Raw genomic sequence first — 27,168 nt, 5'->3', positions numbered from 1 at the left:
GTTCCAGAGAGATTTGTGACTGTGTTCATCCTTTGTGTTGGTACTTGGTCAGAATCTATGACTTGTGGGCTTTTCATAGAAAGGAAATTCAATGGGTTTTTTTTTTTCATTTTGCGGATAAAGGATATCCTGAGGGTTATTGTTTTAACAATGTTGTTTCTATATTTGTTGAAATGTTACCAACAAAATACTTTTTCAATTAAACAATAATAATTTAATACAAGCCTTTCCATAGATTTCAAAACTAAATCAACTATCCATTTCCAAGAAATGTACATCAAATTTTCAACAGCTGGCAATTAAAAGACAGGCCAATTAATTGTAGCAGTGCTCAGCCTTTTTCCTCTCCTGAACTCTATCCATTCTGTGATTGGAGCTAAAACTCGTCATTCCATTTACTCCCCAAGGATTGTCTGTTCAAGCAATGGACTGATAATTTCTAACACTATTAGCAGTGGGACATGGAGAAAAATCAATGAAAGACAACGGACTTCCTGATTAGTGCTCGATCAGTCATCGCCAATGACAAACCAATACTTACAGTACGATTGTGTCAAACTCTTTAGCAATTGTGAAACGAAGGCCATCATTTTCCTTCAGCAAGAGATGATTATCTTGTACATAAAATGAGTTGTTTGAAGGAGTGATAGCAATTTATCCCAATGACTACGATATTGAGTCAAACGTCCATTTGTCAATTCAAAAAAGAATTAGATCAAAGCCACAATCATATAACTTGGTGTCTAAGACTGATGAGGATGAGGTAGTCTCCAGAAGTTAATTATTTTTTTCAGTGATATATTTTTCAATAATAACTTGACAATATCACAGTTGATGGAGTGCAGCATCAAAGGAGAAACTAATTTCATGTGTGGCTCATTCAATAATTAAAGGCACTCTACCGATATTGTAACATGTATTAATGAGGCACTCTACCGATATTGTAACATGTATTAATGATGTTTATATATGAGAGAGAGAGAGAGAGAGAGAGAGAGAGAGAGAGAGAGAGAGAGAGAGAGAGAGAGAGAGCATTAATGTGTACTAAAGGAACTTTTTCACATGAACTTTCACCAAAATTTGAATCATGACAATGGGGAAGGAAATTCCTCTACATATAATGAACATCCATCCTATACTGGTTCACCAGTCTTTACATCCTATACTGGTTCACCAGCCTTTACAACTAGCTTCTAGACCTTTGGTATGTACCACACAAGCCCTAAAAATTAATCATTCCTAAATGAGTTGAGGGTGAGGGGGCAAGGCAATACCAATACGGTATGCAGGAAAATATTTGCCCCATTTTATTTTCGGCCCTTTTGCCCTCATTGTTAGCAGGCAAATTTAATAAGACTGGGCGAATTCCAATGTTTCAAATTATCTTTCTTAAAGCACAACTGTGTCTGGGTAAATTCAAGATGAGCAGAAACTTCTTGCAAATTTTAAAGGGCTAAAAACCATTTAACAGCATTCTATTGCACAGAGTCTGATTATCTTTTGTGTTGCCCAAACCAACATAGCATTGTCCAAGTGATCTATTATGGGAAAGGGGCAATACTTTAACACTACTGCCCAAATAATTTGTTGTGGGGGGCAAAACTAACAAGCTATTGCCCTGCTGATGACTTACTTGTGTAGAGTAGATATTGCAAGCTGCCCATCGCACTGAGGCTCCAAGAGCTGCCAAAGTTTCCACCAGCACCTGAAAAGATCAAACAGAGGTAATACAAAAAGCTTTATACTTAAATTATTAATTTTCTTTAAAAATAAAATTTTGTGCCTTAAGACTTAATGCTTTAGAATCCATTATCAAAGAGAAATTTGTGGCAAATTAAACAGGAGATTATTATTCAATTATCATAGTCAAATACAACATGTTTACAAGAATTTTGGATATTTTCTATTATATTTATCAATCATATTTGTATTAATATTAAATAATAGATCAATGAGAAAGGGTTAGAGTCTAATGCCATACTAACCGCGGTCTGTGCAGTGATGTGGGTACAACCAATGATTTTGGCCCCGCTGAGCGGCTTGTCATTTTCTGCACGTCTTCTGAGAGCAATAAGACCTGGCATTTCTAAAAAAAAAAAACAAATGAAACAAAATTAACTCAATTGAAATATGACAAAATTTGTTTACTAAATTCATTTAGAACAAACTTAAAGAACAATCAGACATTGCCAGTCATGTTTGCAGCATTATGAATTCCAAAAATTTTGTTCATTTTCTTGAAAATATTTAAAGTTTTCTTAGACCTGTATTAAACAAGCTTTGTAAAGATGCTTGATGTGCTTAAAATACATATTCCCATTACAATCTGGCATGTCAACTGTGTCATGCATGTTCATATTTTAGTACAATTTGTAAATGTATGACTTTAATGCTTATGGAAAACTCAAACCAAATCTAGACTTCATTCAAGATTTTGTTACAGCGAAATGAAACACTGAGCATCTGAACTTTTCAGTGTTCAGGCATCTAAACCAAAACTCCAAAAGACTGATGCAGAAAATGTACAATGGTGGCATGACTGGAGCTTCCCAGACGAGCATTATGGCTTTCCAATGTTACCACTTCACTCCTAAATTGTTTTGTACTGTTGCCTGAAGTATCCACTTGTTGCAACAGAATGAAAGAAAATACTCCCAAATGTCAACATTACAGGCATTGATTCCTACCGAAGTCCTAATTACCCTTTCACAGAGCTGATGTTGTTTGCTCAAGGCTTTTAAACTTTACAAGGAACAAGACAAGAGATTTTTGCATTTCTCAAAGAAGAAAAAAAATCTTGAGCATCTTCTGCGTCAACTATTTCTGTTGCTTTTCAGAGCAAAGGCTGAAAAAACACTCAATCTCTTAGTAATTATCTTTTTTTAATTAAAAAAAAATATAAAGATTACTATTGATTTTTTAAAATATGAATTATAAGTCAAGTAGCCCATATTTCTTTTTCGAAATTCTGAAAAGAAGGTCTCAGGAGATATCTCTGGTAAGAAAATCATTTTTCTAAAGCCTCAAAGAAGTTTCAATCCCTTGAATTACAAAATTGTTTAAATGAATGAGATTCAAATGGTACACATTCTACAATTTCAGAGAACATCTGAAATAAAGTCTAACATATTACAATCTATAATTCCAAAAGTCTCTAAAAGATTGCAAATGGATGCATTTAAAGGGGCCGACAGCCTGACAAAGCATTTTACTTTGTATTCAGCCATAAAGAAAGCCTGTCGACAGAACCCTCTCCCCTCCCCCTACAAACAATGCAGACACCTACATCACATGGCCATTCACTTAAGATTCCTCTGGCGAAAATTCAATCCCACATTGATTATTACTATTACAGGGCTTCTATACCTTGCTCAGCAATCTCAATCTCACGTCTTCCGAAAGCGGCATTGTCAATATTCTTCACGCAAAAGTCGGTGCTGCCTTTAGAGTTTCTCTGAAAGACAAAAAAATTATAGTAACTGTTCAATAGAGATACATAGACTCAATTTACATAAATTTATGCCTTTCTTGTTTACCGTATTTACTGCGGAATCATTTTAAGTGGGAGCTTATTTTCTTAGCTTGTTTTTTTTTTGCTTTTTTTTTTACTGTTTGTTGGGATATAATTTCTTTGGCTGTTAATTCGTAGGCAAACTGATGGGTACCAACAAAATCCATGATAATTTAGTCTAAAGAATATCAACGATTCCACGGTATACAATGATTAAGGGCACTTGCGTATAACATGCAACTGTAGATGATGAATTGACGTAATCATCTAAATAAAATATTTTTTCATTGTACATTAAAATATTTCAAAATATTCATCATATGATTTTGCAATATTGTAATTAAAATGCTGATTAAAATTAAACAGGGAACATGTCTAAAACACCTTAAAAGTCACAGGTACTCGACATTTTCTTGATATTTGAAAGCAGCATTAAATTGCTCATATAATTTAAAATCCATTGAACACTTCAAGAAAAAAAAAATGATCACTCTGTTGCATTGATTTTTCTGTTTGCACCAAACGTCCTCAAATTTTTTTCTGTCGGAGAGTGTACAGATGTCAATCTAAGTTTTAAATTAAACTTCTACAAGGAAGCTACCATAGCCAATGGAAAAACAAAACACTGCAGGAATTAATTTGTCTAAACAGATCAACTTGACAAATGAAAATAAACAAAAAAGAAAACTTGTGTACAGAAAACAGACTTGTTCTATCCACCACCCCCTCCCTTTCCAGTCTATCATAAAGGTTTTTTAAACAGTCCTCATTTAGATGTATTGAACTCCCTGTAAGTATTCATATTTCTTAGAGGCCAAATTTTCTGTCACACTTTCTCTCTAGCTGCACCCCCCTCCCCTTCTTTCAAGGTTCAATCTTTAGATGTTCTAGATCAAAGTCTCACATAGAGCACTAGATCCCCGAAGTCAATGTGAGTAGTATAGAGTTCAATATAGAACCATTTTAACAAGAGCTTGGACTTTGGGTAGCTGAGTCAAACGGCAATGTGACGTAGGCCTGTCTATTTCATTATAAGCCACTCGGGCATGGCTCTTTGAAATCAACAAGATTTTCTGGATTTTGAGCGAAGACTACACAATCGATGTATATTTCGTTTGAAACCAGTGTCATTTTAACTTGTTTTGACACAAGAAATAGATCCTTACATCCTACTGAAAGTCCAAGGTCTTGTTAAAATGGTTCTATCTGTAGGAAGTTCAGCCCATCTAATATCAAACAGAAATTCTTCTGTAATAAAATACTGAGACTGTCAGGAGATTAAATTAACTGTGTTAATTATTGCTTCATCAATATCTCCTCTGGCAAAGTTAGAAAAAATAAAGAAAAACAAAGAATAATTGCTCTGATGATATATAAACCAAATTAACCCCCCCCCCCCTCCCCTTCCCACTGTTATACAAGAAATTGTATAACAGTGGGGATTTTACTGGGATTTTTCCATTATGTTAATTTCCTTAAAATTTGACATGAAATATGTAATCTGAACTACAATATAAATCTACAGTAACATCTCTCTCAGCTATTAATGATTTCTACACTAAACTTCTCTAAGCTGAATACTGTCTCCACTAAAACCTCTCTAAGCTGAATACTGTCTTCACTAAAACCTCTCTAAGCTGAATACTGTCTTCACTAAAACCTCTCTAAGCTGAATACTGTCTTCACTAAAACCTCTCTAAGCTGAATACCGTCTTCACTAAAACCTCTCTAAGCTGAATACTGTCTTCACTAAAACCTCTCTAAGCTGAATACTGTCTTCACTAAAACCTCTCTAATCTGAATGCTTGTCTAAACTGTTCAGCCTCTCCTAGAAGCTAATTTATGTCTACACTAATACCTCTCAAAGCTGAATGACATTGGCATTTACACCTCTCTAAGCCGAATAATTTCGACACCTACCGGTACACCCCTCTAACCTACAGTAAATTCTGTCTACACTTAGTTTAACACCTCTCTAAGCTGAATTCTGTCTACACTTAATCTAACACCTCTCTAAGCTGAAATCTGTCTACACTTAGTCTAACACCTCTCTAAGCTGAATTATGTCTACACTAAGTCTAACACCTCTCTAAGCTGAATTCTGTCTACAATAACACAACTTTAAGCTGACTATTGTCTACTTTAACACTGCTTAAAGCTGAATGCTGTCTACACTTAGTCTAACACCTCTCTAAGCTGAATTCTGTCTACAATAACACAACTTTAAGCTGACTATTGTCTACTTTAACACTGCTTAAAGCTGAATGCTGTCTACACTTAGTCTAACATCTCTCTTAGCTGATTTCTGCCTAATCTAGCCCCTCTTCAGGCTGAAATCTGATTACAGCAAGTTCTTCTAATCTTAGTCTTGTCCCTTGCAGTATCTTATATAATTGTATGTTTGTCTAATCTCTGGAAGGTTCTGAATAAGTTTAAATCTCTTCCTATTGTGCAAGTACATGTAACGTATTATCTGCCCATCTTTTTTTTATCTCCCTTTCATTAATCAATCCGAGTGCTGTCTAGACAGACAGTTGGTCACCTGTTCAAATTGATTTCTTTATAAGTCAAAACCTGTTGAATCAGGAAAGTCAAACTATGTTTATTCTGATTCATAAAATTATTAAATATGTTTACGGTGAATCATTCTGAACATAGAAGATTAAACTCCCCAGATCCCTAATTTTTGTGTACTTATTAAATTTGTAGTTATAGTGTATGTTTTTTTTAATCTAATAACACTGCTCCTTTTGGTACCTATTGTTACCTATCAATGCATGTAAACACTTGCTCATCTCTTACAAATCATGCTGCACTGTGGTACTGTTGCTTTGTCATAGAAATGTCTAATCATTAGAAAATGAATCATACACTGCAAACCAACTTCTATTTGTGTGCATGAAATTTTCAAAAGGTTCTCAAGAGCTTCATCATTGCAAATAATTCTAATCGCAAGCCTGTCCTCAAATGTCTCTTGTATCTTACTGTAAATTCTGTATTTTACACATTGCCAAGTACTTAATTCTGTAATTCTGCTGTTTTTGTATCAAAGCGCAAGAATATAAAATCGCGATTACCAATTTTGGTTATAATTTCCTATAGTTCAAAACTGTCTAAAAAAAAATTAAAGCGAGATTTAAAAATCTGCGAGGGTTGCTTCTCACAATTTTACGCGGAAATTAATTCCTCGGTTTTAATTTAAGGAATCTAACAGTATTTTTCTGGTCGACTTTATCTTGATAATGAAAATCACTGTATACCAGGTCTTTACCTGCAAATCATGAAATAAAGTTGCCACAAATAATCGTTGGTTAACAGTATATAAAACAATCCTATAAGCATGTATCTGATTCAATAGAAATTCAAAGCTCTAAAATAAATATTGAACTAATTGATCCATCTATTACCCTAACGGATAATATACAATGGATTATCTTTAGTTAGCTGCAGAGCTTCTAGTTTAAGATTTTATCCAATTATATCTACTGAATCAGAGACCAATTGCATTAGATAATCCCACTAATCCTTTGATCTTAAAGATTTTTCAACATATTTAACACACCTGGTTCTTGTCCCGTGGGTTGACCTCGTCTTCATCAGATGAACTTCCAGTGTACGAGGCTACAAATAAAAAATAACACAATAAATACAACCTTTCCTTCTGTTTCCATGCTCATTTATACTCTGATGCCTTTCCACTATATTTTATTGTTCCCCATTATTTGCTTATTATTTGTTTACAAGGTGCTTGAACTGGATTTTTACTACCGGAATCTTACCAATGGTTAATGACCTTCCAAGTTTTGCCAAATATCATAAGTAACGTAAAGAGTCAACATTACCGGTATATATTTGGGCAAAAATATATACTTAATCTATGACATTTTGGTGTGCATTCTAATATAATATTTAATCTATTTACAAATGCAGCGATTCAGTCATAAAGCAGTGTTAATTTATCTACACCATATCGAAATGATTGCAAATGAATATAACAATGTATATCTGTGGGGATGGAGCCAGTGAGGAATAGGGGGGAATGGCAAATTTTTTATACTTTGTATTCTGTGACAATCTACATTAATAAATTAATTAATCAATCAATCAATCAATTAATCCTTCTTAGTTCACAAGTAAACAACTAAACGTAAATAAACTACGGTAAAAGCATAATTGGTCAGTTAAATAGACTAATTATCCTGTGGCTTGAGAAAGTATTGGAAATCTAGCAGGCCTTTAACAAGCTTGTCCATGTAAATTACAGTATTGGTACTAGTGGCAGACCACACAGTATTATTTGCCTTATAGGGGTACTGTTATTGGTATTACAAAATCAATAGGCTTCATAAGATACCTTATCCAGAGCAATTATATACCACACAGTTATTAATGACATAATACAGTCAACATAAGACATCACATTACAAGGAAAAATATGACCCAATTTCTGACACATTACCATCGCTACCGCCCGGCTTCTGAAAACTAAACTGAGGCGGAAAATCTGTGTCCAGGTCCACAAATCGGACATTCCTCGTTTTTTGAACAGGAACCTCCAAAAACTCCATCGCTGCTCAATCACAGTAAAAACAAAACAAAGAAAAAAACAACTGTCACAGTGTTCCAAAACAAAAAGTATGACAAGTATCCGAATATAACATGTATAAGGTATTTCTCACATAATTCTCATCCACATGGAAACCGAAAAAGCAAATTGGTTGTCAGTCAGCCTATGAAAAATTGTCGCATCTCGAAGCAGGTGCGAATCACAGGATAACAATGAAAAGTGCCTGCTGGATCAATGTTTCTGACCAAGTGTTTGCATGACAAATTGTAAGTATATATGGAGAACTGTTAATGCAGTCCCCCGGTGACAACTCACGGTTAGTTTGCCAGATAAGACCAAGAATCGGGTCGATCACTCAATATAGGTCTTCGGACAACAAACCAGACCAGCACATGTCCCAACAATAACAAACTGATCTGGAATTTCACGTCAGGTAGAATTTCACCTGTGGACAGTCTGTGTAGGCAGAATATATATCACTTCTAGTGGTACTGCTCTATATACACTCAGACTATCATTACAGGTAGGTCAAATGTAAGTTTTACTCAAACAGAGGTTTACAGTGTCGTGTGTACTTATGGCCACATTATAAACAACAAACATAAGAGTTTTAATTAAAAAGTCAACAAGCACCAATAAAAATATTTATGGTCCCCTGATCGCTAAAGTTTATCTACTTGATCTTATTTTTCCATTCCAAATTTTCAATATCCAGAGGATTACTATTAAATTACTAAAAGGGTAAGCAAAAGCCAAGCAAAAAATGTCAAAAAAAAAATATACATGTACTGTAACATATCTACTGTTTTTCATTAAGATACTTAATTGGTCTGATCCTAGAGAGATCTTTTTATAAATAATAATCATCATGCATAAAGCAATTTTTGTGACCATGGAGAGGGCATCATGAAAGAGGGTGAAAGAAGTAGTGTTGCTGAATTAACACTACGGCATTGAACAGGGCCTGAATACTTGGTGTTCCAGGGAAACAGCACTGCACCATGCCACCTGTAGGTAAAGGATCCCTCATCAGGCCAATAACAAAACAATTGATGGGTCAATTATCTATAATGGAAGCCTGGCTTCCAACTATAACAGAGTTTAACTGATTCTGCAAGCCAAACCCCGACACCTGTGTTAATTAAATACCACAAGTTTGAAGTTGTGTTAACGAATACTGAGCTTCTGTCACACAATTATTCAAGGTGTTAAAATTTTTGGTGTAATTCTAATGCATTTTCATGTGGCATTTGTCTTCAGGGAATGATTTTCATGCAGAAAATTGGTAGAATGAGATAGAGATTGCACAATGCCTTGATCTTAATTGCTTGATTATGTGAAGCACTGTATAGCTGTCAATTTGATAAACAGTTAGACTGTTTCTATACCTTTTTTTTCTATATTGTAAACTGTTCCAATCATTTAAGTTTGTTCACCTAGACACACCAGGTACAAATAGCTAGATCAACAGCCATTAAATCCCTTGATATAGCCTTTTATCTTTCCTTATTCCTTTGTGCAAATCAGTTGATTGTGCATTCAAACAGATAGCTACCCTGTACTCAATCAGTTAAAAAAATCTAAATTATATGCCTCCAAATTCATAACATCTTAGGTTTATAAGGGTAACTGTGATATCAAAAAGCAATTCAGTCTTGTGGGTTATTTTGCACTGGCATTAAAACCTAAATAAGAAAATGAACAGTTAAAATGGCTTCTAGAACACCGATTTAGAACAAGCAGGGAGAAGACACCCCATAAATGTTTGCCCTTATCTGACAACATACAAACATTGGCAGGTAAAAATACAGTTTTTATCTCTATAGTCTCAGTCCTGGTATATATATATAGATCAAGGGGGCACCATAAATTATTTGGTCAAGGAGCTTTCAGCAAAAGTCTCCCCCAGTTTCTTTGGAAACCCACGGAAAACGCACATTGTCGGTAAGCTATAAAATTATAAATCATGTACATTTCTCAATTCTACCCTGCAAGCTGTACTTGGTTCTGTCTAACAGTTCAAAAGATTTTTTTTTTCTTTTTGTATAAAAGAGCCTACAAATTAAAGTAGACCAGAAATGATGCACCTTGTTCTGAGCTAGTGTCTCCGGCTTTTATTCTTTTCATCAAATACCTGCTATTTACTGACAGTCAATACATATCATGTGAATGCAGCTGCCTCAAACTGAACTTAAATTAATATTTAGTATGAGCCTCAAGGTACACATATAATTATATAGTTCTCCCAAATTTTACATTTCATAACGCAGCTGTTCTTAAACTCCAGTAATTTTCGTCAATTCAATATTGCTTTTTAAATGATGGAGCTGATAAAAAAAAAACATAAAACATTTCTTTACATATTACCATTTTTCAGAGCCTTGTTTTATAATTTAAATGCCGTCAGACAGATATATACTAATGACTTCTTGCACCTCATTCTTGATAGCCAGAATCAGATTTTACTCCGACATCAGTGAACCGGCAATGTTGTATCTGGATATTGTCAGAGTTTGTGTTCATGTCTGGTTAACCCTCTCAACATTCTAGTACTTAAGTTGAAATATTCTTGAAATCGCCATATCTATCATGTCTGACACTTGAAGAACCTGGCTATCATCATTAAGGAAAAATTAATATAAAAAAATGCTGTTAGATTTCGAGGGAACTAAGTCTAACTCGGAGTGTGGTCCGATTCCAGTAATCATATAAATTACATGTAAGATTTACAGTGCAAAGGGATAAAAACAATGATGTGGTTAATAGTTATATGTATATAGAAAGACTTAAGTACATTTGTTTCATCATTCAAAGGTTCGATGAGGCAATGATTACAGGGGATTGAAGTGGGAGGGGGGCATCAAATAGGGGTTGCAAAGTTAAAAAGTTCACTCAGATATCTGTAATCAACTGCCCTGAAGCCTGGGGTCAAACTAATCAGGTGCTACTGTACACTTCATCAGTAGAACGCAACAGGTGTTGTATGAGTCGAAGTATACAGTAACAAAGCATCAGAGACGGGTGATTTTACTTCGTTTTAAGTGTAATTCATTACATCCGTCAATTTTACAACATGTAATTAAGTGACAGGGAATGAAAATCGCATCGCTGTAAGCGTCCATTCATCATAAGCGTGTTTGCTATGACCATGTTTTACTGTAGTAGGGATATAATGGTGTCCAGAACTGGTGTTCGATTAGTCTCACATTGACAGTCATTGGTGACAAATTACTAAGGTTTCACTGTACATGGGACATTTTTAGACAGGTTCCACTGTCCAATATGTCAGATTACAGAGTGATTAGATTAGATAGGCTTCTGACTGTACACCCACAAATGTGACTGTAAAAAGGAAACCAAGCTTGGTGTAGTAGATATTGGTTCTGCATTGAGAGTGTCAGATTAAGAAGGACTGACTGTAACTCGTGACACATTGAATAGATTTTATACTGTCTGTTGTGAAGGAGAAGACCGAGGCATTGCCTCAGCTCAGACAGCTTAATATTACAGCATCCCGACATGCAGACTCAGAGGTATATGGAATTACAGAGAGTGCTTCCTTCCTGCAACTATCTATGATACCCATTTTATGTCTACAATAACATTTTACTGGTACTAAACTATGCATGGAAATTCCCCAACATGAAATTTTCCAGACTCTTTCTCATCTGTACTATTAATTATGACTCCATTGCATGCAGATTTCCATGAACAGACATGGAGATCGGAATGAAAAATGCATGGATTTAGGAAGCGAGATTTACAGAAATAATTATGTTAACATTGATGGAAATGCTGAAATATTGGAGACCAAGTATACAGTCCCTCTCTCAATGGATTAGTGGCAAACCTTAATGTGCTACAAACAAGAAGCGTGGAACCTTTGCGGTATCAATTGATACGGCGCGTGCTACCAACAGGGCTTGTTCATTGAATTATTGCTTTTTTTTGCCACCTAAGACATTGCCATTGCCAGAGTAGAAGTTTCATATAGATTTCAGAGGGAAAAGCTTGGTGAGAGTGTAAACCATTTTTTTTTTATACGGAAGCCAATACCATAGCAAGTTTTCCTGACTGCCCCTTGCAGAATAAAATAAACAGTAAATGAGGTTGATTCCATATTGTAACACTTTGCTTATCATTTTATACTGTAACAGATCAACTGCAGATATTCTGATTTTATGAGCAGATAGAATTAAACGGTAGAGACACTGCATCCAAAAGCTAGAAGCCTCTGGGTTTCATCAAACTGCATTTCCCAACTGCCTGCATGAATTGCTTACATTTTATGTTCCTCTTCATACGGAGGATGACATAAAATAAACCACATCATTAGCCACAAATAACCTGGCACTTGCATGCTCAACAGTAAAATAAGACCTTGCTTTTGATGATTGTCTTTGAGTTCTATATTTGACCTTCATCATTCAAGTCCCTGCGTCTTGTGCATGCAATTCAAAGAGAGGCTCACCCAATCCTATGAATGAAATAAGTCTTACACGTAATTCTCCTGCTTCTAAAATTATGAAATGTAAATGTGTTTTGGGTGGCAACAATGATCGTACATAATCCTTTCAGCACATTGTTTCTAAGTCCACAAGGACTTGCTATTTTGTGTTATGTCAATAAATGTGCATCAATACCAGGTATTTCATACAATATACCCGTCGACAATACATATTATTAATAATATACCAGGTGACAGCAGCACGGTATAGAAATAATTTCGATAAACAAACACATCTATTGATGGCTTGTTCTTCTCTAAACACCAAGCTTCCTGCGAGTGAGGATGTCACATGTGACCAACTCGGACACACATATCCCCCCCCCCACCCCATTATGACACTGAATATGAAGATGACCAGCATTCAATTACAGGAAAGTGGTCAGGAAGGAATGTTACATCACCTATTGGAGAACAAGCTCAAACATGGACCCTTGAACAAAGTAGGAAAATCAGAGCCCCTCAAGCAATGACTATCAAAGATACAAAAGACTTCGTTCAGTGCTACAAAAGAATTTGTATAGTGCTGAAGAGGCTTCACAGATACAAAGGTCACATTTACATACAAAGGTTGCATGACGAGTTGACCTCTGAACTCTATATTCAGGGATACCCAACTTTGTACCTGTAATGCATGTCTTCACAGATAACACAGTTTTAGCCTAAGTACATATATGTACTGTAATGCACTTGTCTTTACAGATAACAAAATCCTAACAGACCAGGGTATTTTACCTACTTCTAGTGATCAGATTTTTTCGTTTTAGCTGTGTACTGTAACACTTACATACAGAGTCCGCAGTCTCACTGGTGGAGCTAGCATTGCTGGATCTCCGCTCCTGGAGCTGGATGCTGATCCGCTTATCCAGCTGGATGCTGTGCCGTTTTCGTGCGGATCGGGCCCGGAAAGCATCCTCCACCCCCATGGACTTGAGCTTCTCAGGGAGGTTCTCGTTCAGACTCACCTCCGAGAGGTTCTTCCCAATTATCTTCTTTGACATTGTTCCAGAAGCTGGTCCCCTCAGTCTCCTTCCTCTTTTCCTCAGAGAAGATTATGATCAGTATGACAGTTACTGTACTGAATGTTGCTAGTTGTTCACACTTGACTGATAAAAATCATTCCTTTACGCTTATATACTCTTAATGTCCACTCATCAGATAAGATTACAGTACATTTCTCAGAAGTTTGCAAGAAAATTCTGGAACAATTTTTTTATTCCTTCTTCTCAGCTGACGACACTGATGTCACCAAAAGCCACCTGACTTTCAGGATCTCTATCTGGAGTCAAGACGCTGCACTGTCTGCACAATTCCACCTGTCCCCTATCTGTCATTGACCTCTGATCTTCAAGTACTGACACAGTAGACCCGTCTCTGTTTAAACAGAGACCTGTGTATATCAATCAATTTGAAAAACCATATTGAAATTCACCAGTTTATGTACATACACTCTTACAGGGAAATGTAATAATAAATCGTTTCACAAAAGCAAGGAGAGCAAATAGTCACTCCCTTCCTTAAAAGGTGCACAAAAAAGTCAGAGAAGAATTGCATTCACCAGAATAATACCAGGTCACAATTGACAGAACACTTGCTCTTTCTTGACCCAGTTAACTGAGGAACATTACTTTTTCCCCGACACATGAAACCTCCTCCTCGTTTCCCCTCTTCAGTTAAAAAAAAATGTGTGTGATATACACAGTGAGTACAGCATAACACGTTGGATAGGTGCATCAAACAAATCATTCACACATATATAGATCTCCCCCAATCATATGCTCTCCACGGAATGTTTACATTTACATCACACTGATATATACAAGTATATAACCATTACTCCAGTGCAGCAAGTCATCAAAAACTCTTCCTAGTTATGCATGCAGTCACTCAAAATCTGATCTAGTTTCCGGATGATTGTTTACATGGGTCCTTAAGCAATAAAGTACCTCCAAAAATGTCTACAATCCGGCATTCTACTACTAACAGCTACCACCTCAGAAGCTCACTGACAGATCCTACAACTAAACAACAAGACCTGCACATCTCCCTGTGTTTTGTGTATTCACTCCCAAGGACGTTAGGGGTTACACTTTATCATTTATTTCCAATACACATAATCAACAACTACAATTGCTTTAAAGATCTCCGACGCAAAATAAAAAAAAAGAATATTAATGGAATAATCCAAAGTCGCTGGTCCACGGTAATCATGGGCGTTCTTATTGAATTCTAATCGAAGGGATCTCGAACCTGGAAATAAGCGCTGATTCGGAGTTATGACAATTAGTACCGTTATCACGAGGGATTACAAAAAAAAGTCATGCCTGGAAAAGCAACTTGCTTCACAGTTACTGGGAGGATGCCATAGAGAGACAGCTTGTCAGGTGAATGACTAGCTACTCTCCAACAGAGGTTAAAAATAAGATTAACTGAGGATTTAAGAGGATTAGTAGTTCATGGATTAGAGGGGTAATTCTTGCAAGATAATAGGGATTAATGATACAGACATAGAGATGGTAAGTACCCTGAAATAGAAAGGCAGGGATGCTCAAAACCAACATTTTTTTCTATTCATATTATTTTTTTTTTAATATTTTTGGAATATTTTTTTCCTCCTTTTTTTAAATAATGGGTTCTGGGCATTAAAGATAACAAAAAGTAAACACAACTAATTTCCTCCTGGATATTGAATTACGTGCAATCTTTTTATAGTGACTTCTTTGTTGGTAAACGAAAAAGATATGTTGGATAAAAGCAGATGATATGTTACATACAGGACATAAAACTGTGGATTACTGAAAGGATGCAATCGCTGAGGGACGTATTTGCCGAGGGCTGGGTGGCTGCTAAAAAAAGTACGTATAACTCAATGACATCATTTTAAGCTACTTGACGGGTCAGCATCCCACAGTTTAAAAATAGAAAATATTATGATGCGTGCCGTATTATACTGGGTGTGTCATTTGTAATCAGTGAAGGCATTTAGGCTCAAGTCAGAATGTTTATTACTATACGAGCCAACTTCAAATGCAAATTGACATTTTAAAACCTTTTTTCAAGTCGATTGAACATTACAATTATGATGCCTCCACACAATCAGATTTGGTCTTTATTTGCCATTCTGTAAATGTCTTTCACAATTGACATTTCATTTTTTTTTGCCTCCGCGAAGGGAAATTTTATACTGAAAACAAAGCACTCTCAAGACTTATACATGGGCCAGTAAATCAGTCAGGTATAGATTTATAGGCATTGATTTCATGTTACGAGCTCAGCTACTATTGATGAGTGAGGAGGAATATCTCACTAACACGTAATGATTGGTCATTTGGAAAGACTCGGCTGATGTGTGAAGGACCTGATCAAAACAAGCCAGGGTCTCATTCAGTCACTCCCAATCAATACACCACTGCACTGCCCATCTCTCTATGTATGTAAAGCTTAATAGCCTAGCAAGTCAGGTGCTTTTTTTTTTTAAACAAATTCATCAGTTTAGATCTTCTAGTGCATACAGACTGTGTTTAGACAATTCACTGTCAAACTGATATTCCAGAGTAAGTGATTACTGATTCAGATTAGAATGTAATAAGGAAATTCTGGTAATTAATACTTCATTTTTGGTAAAAATAACTAGAATTGCTTGAATTGAAGATTTAAATGAGTATAACTCTGAAAATCTCTACATTTCCTGCTTCTCTCTCTCTCTCTCTCTCTCTCTCTCCCTCTCTCTCATTCTCTCTCTCTCTAAAACATATAAAAGATGACTTGATATACTAGGAAAGATAACTCTGCTATAAATAAAGTTGCTCACTCAAGAAAGACAACTGTTTCAATCTCAGCCAACTAGAGCAATCAAATTGTGAATAATTTGCATCAAGGTGTACAAGCAAAGCACAATGACAGGCAGTAACCATTTATTTCTGTTCCACCTTGCTTGATGAAGGTCGAATTAACGGAAATGTTGGCATGTTTCACGCTTGGTTAAACTCATCAAGACAAATGTTGACACCTCTTTCTCTCCTGCCCAAGGGAATACGATAAAATTAAACAAGTTTTCCCTTTTACCTTACAAACTCCTATCGAGAATTCAAATATATTCAAGTTTTATAATGACAGAGAAATTCTTCCTTGGAAAAATTGTTTCGTTGTAAAAAGGGATGAATATTCTGAATTTCTGATGAAAGTGGGCACTGTATGTACTAAAGTCCTTCTCTTAATACTGAAATTCATAAAACTAAGAAATTAAAAAAAATTAAACATTATAAGTTAACTTTACAAGTACTTGCATTTAACAAAAGACATCCTCCAAGGAATTCCAAAAGAATTCCAACATCAATCACAAATCTCAGGATATTTTAAGAACATTCTAAACTTAGGTAAACCTAAATGACCCCAAAGCCCTCTATAATAAAGTAGTTCAGTAAAAAAAGACATGAAACTGACTTTCATAATTATGTGTATCATCAAAAATAGAAAACAAAACACTACCAATAAAAATTTCAATTTCTGGAATTCATGAAAATTATTTCCACTTTCGGAATTCATGAAAAATTGTCCATCGGATACCTTAATTCTTGCTCATGAATCAGGTCATAAAAAGACAACTGACATATAACACTGACAACTTACAGAGTGTGTGAGCACGTGGTCGCTTCTCGATTCGATTTTCACCGGCTTCTTTCTCGTCCCTCTCGGCCTGTTCCTTCAGGTTGGTAGCGGCGTCAACAGAACTCTCCTCCATGTCTCGGACTTCAGTGACTGGCTCAAGATCGGTCATCGGTCGCATTTCAGTCCAGCTCTCTTTCTCTCTAAGTAGGTCAGTGACCACTTTCAGACAATGTGATGCCAAAGAAGTGACACTGAGAATGATTAGTGACCTGGTTTGGTCAAGTCAATCAAAAATTTTTTTTCCCCTTGCCAAAAAGTTCCAACTGAAGGGAGAAACACTTTTTCCAACTCCAATTTTGCTTTGAACAAGTAACCAAAAAAAGTTACTTTAGATATCAAGTTCAATAGCCACTGAATGTTAATAAACTTTTTTTCTTTAGACTGTATGTCAGCCTCCTTCTCTGTTGCTGGTTATATCCCTCACTGACTCCTAGCCGGCTCTCAGTCACATAGTGAAAGACACCTTGAAATTGTCATCAAAGGTTACAAGCCACAAGTTACCGTATATGTCCCTAAAAATAACTTCCCAAAATCTTCTAGCAATAAAAATTTCACTACTTGATGCAGTGAACTTTTCCCTTTAATTGACTGGAGAACACAGGTTTTCTTGCAGTCAAGATAAAAAGGAGAAAAGAAAAAAGTCAGCCTCTCCAAAATGAGAAATTTTTGCTGGCCGGCTTACTGTCTTCACGTCCTCTATGATAAAACCCCCAGAAGGTGATAAATTTAAAATTCATATTAATTAGAAGGAAATGTAGACGTCAGCACAGCACTAGAGTCACCTGTATATGACAAGCACTGAAATATCTGCTATGCCAGCTTATATTAAGGTTGTCAAATATGACCTGAGAACTCATTATATTGAAGATCAGCCTTTTTAATACATGTAAAACATATCTTTGAAGGTAATATAATTCCTCTGGACCACAAATCTATACATCAACAAGGCCAGGAAAAAGACTGAAATGACCATACAGCAACCATGTAAGTTATTTTCTTATGATCTTTTTTTGTGGTGATTTTAATGTATGATTTTCCTTTTTCATACATATAGAATTCAATTTTTTTTCCTTTCACTTCATGAGTTAATGAATGCACATAAACTTCATATATAATAAACTTTGATCATAATATCTAGCCACCTTTTATTAGTTTTCTTTTTCTATCTTCCAGAAATAACATTATTATTCTAACCCGTTGACATTTTCTAAACCATAAAACAAACTGTATAGCTGAACTAGAAGTCATGAAGTACCTCAAGGCAAGTGATATTTTTCACTCTTACCATAAAGCATTCAACCCTTCAATCTTGAGACACACATAGAAAGGTTTACACTCCAAAACAGAGTTAACTGCCCTTTGTCTATCTAAACCAAAATTATCTCCCTTTCTTTTCTCTAAAATAGAGTAATCTGCCCTTTTTTTTCAATTCATTAGTATTTATCCGAAAAAAGGGCCAGGTTAAAGGATTTGGAGGGAGGGGTGCAGGGGGAAAAGTGGGAGAGAGTATAGATAATTAAAAAACTCACGTGAACTGTAGCTATCTGTTGATGACTGGGAGATGGATCTTGTGTGCAGTTTGTTTCGACCAGGATTGAGGTTGAATTTGATCTCCTGCAAGTTCAAATGGAAACGAATTACACTCAGTCTGATTCAATTGTATATAAAACACACTTATAAAATTCTTCCATTTAAAAATTCAATGAAAAATATCATATCAGCAAGCATCTTTTAAAATCAATTATAAATGTCATTAATTCATGCATATATCCGATTAGAAATTATTTTCAAATTACTTGTGTAAGCAACCTGATCCAGACTAATCCTGCAGCAAATTTCAAGCTATGAAGTATTACCCATCAAGAGGCATAAATTGTTGACCAATATCATGAGAGAAGCCAAAAGCAAAGCAAAAAGCAAAGTTATATTTTTGCAATCTTCTCATTATCAAAATATATATGGAAATCTGTGTAGTACTATATGTATTTTTAAGACATGTGTATCATTAAAACATTAAACTTCAATACCATAAATCTGCCATTGTTTATTGAAGAGGGTGAAACAACCCTCCACGCTGGCACATTCATTACCCACTTCACATAGTTATTCTAATCTTTTATAGTATATAAATTACATAACAGGTGAAACCAAACTAAAAACTATTTTCTTTACATAGGTTACAGTATTTTATTTACATCAATCAATTTACTCTACTCAGGGCTTTTAAATCTACTGGTATATAAAAAGGGGGTATTGTTCTTTTCCTAACAGAAACATATGTGTATTACAAATAGCTGTGTTTTGCATTTTGTGGGGTTTTTTGTTTTGTTTTCTTTTGTTTTTGTGGATTTAGCAACTTCCACTTAATCAAGTTCATCACAAAATTTCAGGCATATACATGTACATAATATAATTATGTAGAAACATTCAGAAATGCACTGAATTAACTCAATAGTAACTTAATTAATGAAAAATCAGTATCAAAAAAGCAAATACCATATACACTAGATAAAATATGTCTAAATTACAGTATATCTTATATCTATATTCATTACATACTGGTAACTAAAAATCTGACATCTGCTAAACATATATATTTACTTTCTTCATATTTCAGAGACATGAAGTACAGATGATTGGATATGGCATAATTATCAATATGCTACGCAAGATCCCTCAGGCTGATGGAAAGCATGAACAACAGCCATACTTATTAATATATGCTACACAAGTTCCTTGCTGAAAAACTGATGTAATTGCTTGATGCAGAGAAATATGATGTTATGCAAGATGTTGATTGAATTTCCTTTGTTCTTGACTATAAAAGGAGCTAAAGGAAACTTAAAGAATTTTTTTTTTGAGAATTGAAAGCAATGATGAGGTACAAGAATCTACATAACTCTCTTAAAATTCAATAATATTTATAATAAAGATGTGACCCTCTATCCAAGATTTTATCTCATTTCATTAATTTTCACTGAAAAGTAAAATCTGATAAATCTGAAATCAATAAATAGTTCATCACTGACCGACACATCTTTCTCTTCTATTGCAGCCGAGGGTCTTCTAGCTCGACTCAGTAATGGCAGAGATGTTGTCATGGCGATTAAAAAATCAAGGTCAAACTCAAGGTCAGCCCTCACTTAATGCACTAACAGATAGACACACAGACCAGAAATCTAGAAGTCCCAAGAATCTCCCCTATAACATCTACTTCCTTCCGTCTCCTGACCGCTGATACATGCAGACAGTGGGTTTCAAAAGTAATTGTCACATGGCTTATACATACGTATTAGGTTTTCTGTGCGATAATTAATATTTCTTCTCTCTGTCAAGCCCAGCCTTCCAACATTACAGAAATGTCACAAGCATACACACATAAAACCTGATGGAAACCCCCCGACTCTTACCTCTGATAAATGTTTTTTCACACAAAAGGGAAAGGGTTTGGGCCTTGATAAATACACCATTAAACTGATTACCCCCAGAAAACATCGGTCCATTAGATAACAGTCTTCCCTTCAGGGGTTGCAGTGGTGCACACATACGTGCAGAGAAATACCCAGGACTGTGCATTAAGACACATGTTGACAGTTTTGTCATGCTGTTGTCTAATGATTATGGATTTCCTAATTCACCATTATCATTTTACTTTCCTTGACAGACATACAAGGTAAATATTAACTTACATCTGTTTCTGAACATGTATATAACCTCATATGTGTACACAGGCAAAGAATCTAGCTCCATGTTAAAATAATTTCCTATTTTCTATGGATAATGCCTCCATGTTACTATGAAGAGTTTCAAGATTGACTAAGTTATGATATCTAAATAATGTTGAATCTGCACTTAACTGATTTAATATTGACATAATCATGTTAATGCGTTAAGATTTGTTTGGATTGAGTCTCTTCTGTCTTAATAGCATTCACAGGATTATCACCTTCAGTTCTGTTTCAGGGTGGCAGAAAAACTAACTGAAGATGACATGGTAAGTGATAATGAAGGAGTGGCCAGTTATTAATATAAAAATTTTCACTTGAGACTAATTGTCCATACGAAAGTACAGTGCATTGTATAATAATGCTTTTAATCATTGACAAAGTTTTCAGTTTAATAGTAATATATGTAGGCTGTATAAGGAGTTTTAGAAAGAAAAATGTTTATTAAATGAAGACTATTTTAATAAGTATCAATAATTCTCACTAACAGAAAAAGTTACTAATACATTGGTAGGACTTCATTTGTCAATCCGGCATTCACTGAATGCACCAGTTGATTTTTCGATATGGCGTATGCCGATCTCGCCGGTCTGAAGAGTCGTATATAGAATTCGCCACTTTTTTAAGTGTGGAGTAATCATACAGTTTCATAAAAAATGTACATATTTCTTAATAAGTCAGCAAAGCCATTGATTGAATGCATTAATTCAACAATTTTTGAAATTTTGCAATAAACCACTAAAAAATATCTAGCTGTATTTCCTGGTACTTTTGGTGAAATTGTGTTGCTACATATTTAACATTTCTTTTTTTTTTATTTCTATCTATAAAAATTCTAGCAAAGCCAATATAGAAAGGTGTCTTTTGGAATTTTATGCATATGTTACCATGGTCACACCATCAGCTGTGACAATGATATGTTCCATTTTTGTTCATTTATTTTAATTCAATATCTTTATAGGTCAACCAAAAATTTTGAAAATTGTGGTCATTAGCAAAGATAGGCAGCACCCAGGAACAACAATTACAACTGACAACAGTAAACAGCCCATTAGGAGGGACACAGTCCTGTGATGTGGCAATTATAGGACCAGGTGACAGGTATAATTTATTGGGGATTTCACTGACCAATGACTAAGGTCACGACCCCTGTCAGTTATCTGACAGTTTCCTGACATCCATCAACATGACCTGGTTGTGATAACATAAACTTTACTTACTAAAACACTGAAGTGACACTGATCAAAATCTCTCTCTCTCTCCTCTCTCTCTCTCTCTCTCTCTGAGACCATGCACAGATAATAAAATCTCTCTCTTTTCTCTTTTGGGCCACAAATAACATGTTCAACTGAATATGCCTCATTCATGCCTTGCTGATAAATCTTGATTCTGAAATAATATGCTCTTATCTAATGCAAACATCTATAACTACTTTAAATTAAAAGTTTTTAAATTACTGGAATACATGTATATTTATTGACAACAGGAAAGAAGGACAACTCTTCACTTTCATCAATAACACAAAGAATAGAAGAGGAAGATATTCCATATATCCTAAAAGGTAAGGTTGAAAAAAAATTCTTTGACCAAAAAAAAAAAAAAATATTGATAGATATATCATTCAACTTTCTTTTATAAATATGTACGATGAAGTTCAAAATAACATTTTAATTTTTATTTCATGTTTTGTAAACCATAGTTTTCTGGCAATGAGCATAATGCATCATGATGATAAATGAAGTTATTTTGCATTACAAAATGAATTAATTTTAAAACAATAAAATGCAATTTTAAATACATGCATATCATCAAGAAATTAAGAAATTTTACATTCAATAATAAAATGTCTGGATAAGATAAACTTTATTACTTACACCTTGTGCTAAAATCTGTTATCAAATTGCAATGAACAGATAATTGATCAAAATCTTGTGTAACTTTGTTAATCCCAAACATGCTTATAAAAACAAAAACAAATAAGTTACTGGATAGAATAGTAATAAAAAAAGTTTTAAGTACTAAAATAAATTTTGTTTTCTTTCATTGAAAATTTTCATTTGTTAAATTATTCTATCTTATTTCCATATTTCCACAATAATGATTTTAACAGCATCTACATAAATAAAAAGTTCTTTATTCATGCTTCTGTTGAATATAAATATATGAAGCTTCAATTAACATTAACACGTTGTCATGTGGCTGTGTAATCCAGCCAGTTGGGACACACTGATGTCATTAATCATTATGTACAAAAAATACAATATTTAATTATTCTTGTTTTACTAATTTTGACATATAATGACAAAAGACCTTTATTACTGAAAAACATTGTGTTTTTCCTAACTTTTTTCTACTGTCTCTAGTCTAAGGTATGGGCACCATGGGGCTTTTGATGCCAGTACATCAAATATTCCGGTTCAGAAATTTTAATATCTAATAAGAGTTTTGTGCATACAAATTTTTTTTTCTTATGCATTTTTTAATAGAAATTTGATTGGGAAAATTAAGCAGATCATCATGCCAATGGAAAAAATAGCTGGTTTTCGAACTGAAAATCATGGTCCAATAACTTTACCATAGAATAACTATGTAAGACATTTTTCACTGACATTTGATATCCATGTTTTGATAAAATTGTTTAGATCGCACACAGTAAAAACATTTATATAGAAGTCTTAAATATTCTTCAGAAATCAAACACCCAGTAAACTTCCTTGAAATCTTAGTCTTTCCAATGTTATAACTTACAAGAGACAATGAGATTATAAATCTATTAGTATTACCAATTACCATTCAAAAGTGAGATATTAAGTAAACCTCGATGATAAAAGCATTAAGATAAAGCTGTTGATGTGATTGCAAAACATCATTCAATGACATGCATCTTCCATCTTCAGATTTTTTTTTTCAAAACATGAAAAACAAATGTTTTAATTTCTTCAAAATACAGTATTTTCTGTGTATAGATGCTTTTTTAAATCTTAAAATATATAATTTTATTAAGAAAGAAACATACAAGTTCTAGCTACCTAATATTGTGCTTTAGAAACTTACTTTTCTTTGATTAGCAAACGCTACAGTACGTATCTCCTGTGAATGTAAAATGTAACATTCTATACAGTGTAGAAAAGAGGCTTCTTTTGTTATTCATCCCCATTGACCCTTGTCTAAGATAAAATCATTTTCTTTCGCAATAATTTTTGTGTAACATGTTAAATAGAAACAAAAAGCAAGCAGCAGAAATGGGTTCTTTTAAATGCTTTAAGCAATATCAATTTCATGTTCATAAAAATATATTTATTTTTGTTTAGATCTGTTTATGCCAGGAGTGCTCATTATTTATCACGTTTCTTTGAAAGTTTAATTGGTCATTTAGTTGAGTCAATATCATTCCATTGTTTCTGATTTCATGTATTTCAAACCCATATTAAGGTAATTAAAACAAAAATTGTGTACCTTTCATATTGCATTGTCATATAAACAATCTCAACCATTTTTTAAACTGAAATAATATAGGAGACAGGGCCTTTTCATTGGAGTGTGACACTCAGGTTGTCACGAAGACCCGGGGGCGGGGAATTTCCGCCTATAATGCCTTAATTACCTGGCTATTATTGCATTTCAAACACAATGTAGCTATAAGCTAGAGCCACAGACCCCTCTTCTACTTTTTTATTTCTTCCCTCTACTTCAATTTTTAGAGACAAACCTGAAGTCATCATCGAAAACCCACGGTCGGTCTCCCTTCTCTTACCTCAGGTCTCGCTTCTCTTACCTGAGGTAAGAGAAGCGAGACCGACCGTGGGTTTCCGACGTGAGATTGACCATGGGTTTCCGACAATGCCCTGAAGTGTGAGAGGATGAGAATGAATATTGAAATAATAGGGGATAATATTAATCAAAGGTCAATTTTTGTTATAACACACCCCCCTCCTTCCTCCCCTGTATTCTGGAATAGACTCTCTGCCTTCTGTAGAATTTGTCTTGTTTACACGAGATAACATCCCAATCTTTTAACTACCACTGTTGTCAAATACAGCTATAAAATCCTACAACAAATGATTTACTGCAAGGCAATAAAATGAATTGCCTTGATGTAAAACTATCCCTATGTTCTGTTCTTGACTGAACTTATTTAAAGTTACAAGTATTATGTAAAAAAAAGTTTTTTTGGTTTTTTTTTTTACAAAGTAATAAGATCTCAATTCATATTTACATACATGTATTATTCCTAACTTATGTTTCAGTTGAATTCATTTCAGAATTCAGACATTTGGATCGACAAATAAACACATGTGAGAGTGTTCCCCAGCTGATGGTGGTGAATTCATGCCATTGGCGTCGGAAGCAAATTGAAAGTGGGGGGGCTAGACTAATCCACGGAAATATTGAGAAAAAAGTAATTCCCAAAATCATGGAAATCCTAATCCGTGGGGAGGGGGGGGGGGGGGGGGGAGTATACCTATACTTTCAAAAAAAAATTTCTTACCCAAGTTTTCTTTTTTCCAAAATCATGAAATTCCTAATCCGTGGGGGGGTGGGGGGGCGGGGGGGGGGGGGGGGGGGGGGGGGGCTAGTATGCTTCTGAAACTAACTTCTCAATCTTTCAAGGTAAATTTAGGAACAATAATCTTTCCTGCGAGAAAAAGTGGGGGGGCTGAACCCTCTATCATGCTATGTTTCTAATGGTAAGGTATAACTTTGCAAAAAAAGTGGGGGGGCTAAGCCCCCCCTAGCCCCCCCGGTTCCGACGCCTATGCATGCAGCGGTCAAGGCAATGTCATGATCATCTGATTCGACAATGATGGAAACAGAAGAGTTTGTCTGACACATTACAGAATAACAGACATTTCATCAAAAGCTGAATATTTCCCTATTTCCCAAAAGAAACGTGACATTTTTTAGATTTACTTTTACTAATCCCTACATAACACAAGGTCAAGATTGGACATTAAACAATATCATACACCATACAAAAAATATAAACAAACATATTCTCCGACGGAATTCGGAAGACGATACGGTAGTAACATTTACGAGTTTTTAGCGTTTACTATAAGGATCCCCCTCGCCTAGGGTGCTGATCGTATCTTACCCGGGTGGATCTCTCAGTTTCTGAGAGCTTCTTGTCGAATTTGAGGCCCGGGTTGGGCTTCTGGGCCAAAAGTCCCACATGGTCTCCATTCTCCACGTCTGCCTCCGACATTTTGCTTTCTGTACATTAACATGTGATACAAACTTCCGGTTTGGTTACATTTACGCGCGAAATACGAAATCAAGTCTGACTGAAAACTATTCGTACCACAAATCTGCCTTTTATATACAGACGATTTCATTTTGAATTAGCTCTGTAGTTTTAATATTACGTGCAGTTATTTATAGAAATTCTTTGCTATGTGCTTTTACGGAGAAATACTACATACTGGGAGAGAGGTTCGAACCTCCTCACTGAGTAAATTTCTTCTTATTTCATTTTATTTTAATAAAGTTCAGTGAAGGACTATATAACATATTTATGATAGCAAAAATACTTTGAGACTGGGGTGTTAAAAAAACCGCGTACTTATTTTTAAACCAAGTTTAAACATCTGAAATGTTTAACTCTCAAATGTTTATTTCACACTTGTTTGCAGATATTATTAAATCAACATTTGTAAGTAAATTAAAATGCTATAGTAAATCATTTCTTGTGATGAACAACTATATATGTTTTTCATGCTACATGTAAATCAATGTATATGTCATATTAAACTTTTTGTTATTCACTTCTTTGAATAAAATACTATTTTTCATTAATATACTTGCCAACTGACCCGATTTCGTCGGGTCACACCCGATTTTTCAACCCTTCACCCGATTATTTTTTATGACCCGGCGGGTCATGCTTTTCACCCGATTTTTGTCGAACAACCCGAAAATCACCCGATTTCCGGATTTGGTTTGTAAATTACGTTGCGCCTTTGACTTCCAGTTATGAACTCAAGCTGAGCTTGGATTTACGTAACGCGTAAACAATGCCGATGGCTATAACAGACACATAAGTGTAATTATCATCGTGAGTTGTTTTGACTAAGCGAAGGTTTAAATCATTAAGTGTGATGGCTTCCAATAAGAAAAGGTCTTCATCGGGGCCAGGCCCGGCCAGCGGAATCAAAACCAACAAAAAGAAAACGATATTTTTGTACCTATC

The 27,168-nt window shown here is 34.9% G+C and overlaps 1 protein-coding gene and 1 long non-coding RNA gene across 16 annotated transcripts in view; one reads left to right on the top strand and one right to left on the bottom strand.

Moving 5' to 3' along the window:
* The window catches only part of LOC128158025 (S-adenosylhomocysteine hydrolase-like protein 1), a 38,359-nt gene extending 11,646 nt beyond the window's left edge, over positions 1 to 26,713 (bottom strand). The window contains exons 1-7 of one of the 8 annotated variants that reach the window (XM_052820691.1): positions 26,074 to 26,713; positions 24,033 to 24,068; positions 18,783 to 18,867; positions 7,074 to 7,132; positions 3,367 to 3,454; positions 1,986 to 2,086; positions 1,634 to 1,705 (exon numbers count right to left, since the gene is read on the bottom strand). In XM_052820691.1, coding sequence (XP_052676651.1) covers positions 1,634 to 1,705; positions 1,986 to 2,086; positions 3,367 to 3,454; positions 7,074 to 7,132; positions 18,783 to 18,867; positions 24,033 to 24,068; positions 26,074 to 26,184 — 552 coding nt within the window. In that variant the 5' untranslated portion in view covers positions 26,185 to 26,713. Of the gene's footprint in view, positions 1 to 1,633; positions 1,706 to 1,985; positions 2,087 to 3,366; positions 3,455 to 7,073; positions 7,133 to 7,970; positions 8,541 to 13,372; positions 14,592 to 17,214; positions 17,492 to 18,782; positions 18,868 to 20,282; positions 20,420 to 24,032; positions 24,069 to 26,073 lie in introns of those variants that run through there. The other 7 variants (XM_052820690.1, XM_052820695.1, XM_052820696.1 and 4 more) reach the window with 7 other exon arrangements.
* Positions 8,996 to 25,315, top strand: LOC128158027 (uncharacterized). Of its 8 annotated transcripts, none has more exons than XR_008239911.1 (9): positions 14,842 to 15,101; positions 15,298 to 15,440; positions 18,159 to 18,237; positions 19,871 to 20,134; positions 20,309 to 20,926; positions 21,217 to 21,247; positions 21,940 to 22,079; positions 22,465 to 22,539; positions 25,241 to 25,315. It is a non-coding gene; the product is annotated as an uncharacterized LOC128158027 (long non-coding RNA). The 8 variants fall into 8 exon arrangements; XR_008239914.1 differs by having other exon boundaries at positions 21,206 to 21,247; XR_008239910.1 differs by adding an exon at positions 23,465 to 23,567 and having other exon boundaries at positions 20,309 to 21,247; positions 25,241 to 25,311.
* Positions 26,714 to 27,168: the final 455 nt, after the last annotated feature.

This window comes from Crassostrea angulata, chromosome 8 (assembly GCF_025612915.1).
Source record: "Crassostrea angulata isolate pt1a10 chromosome 8, ASM2561291v2, whole genome shotgun sequence".
Lineage (NCBI taxonomy): Eukaryota > Metazoa > Mollusca > Bivalvia > Ostreida > Ostreidae > Magallana > Magallana angulata.
The sequence above is the reverse complement of the archived record's forward strand: the minus strand, read 5'-3'. Positions and strand labels throughout refer to the sequence as shown.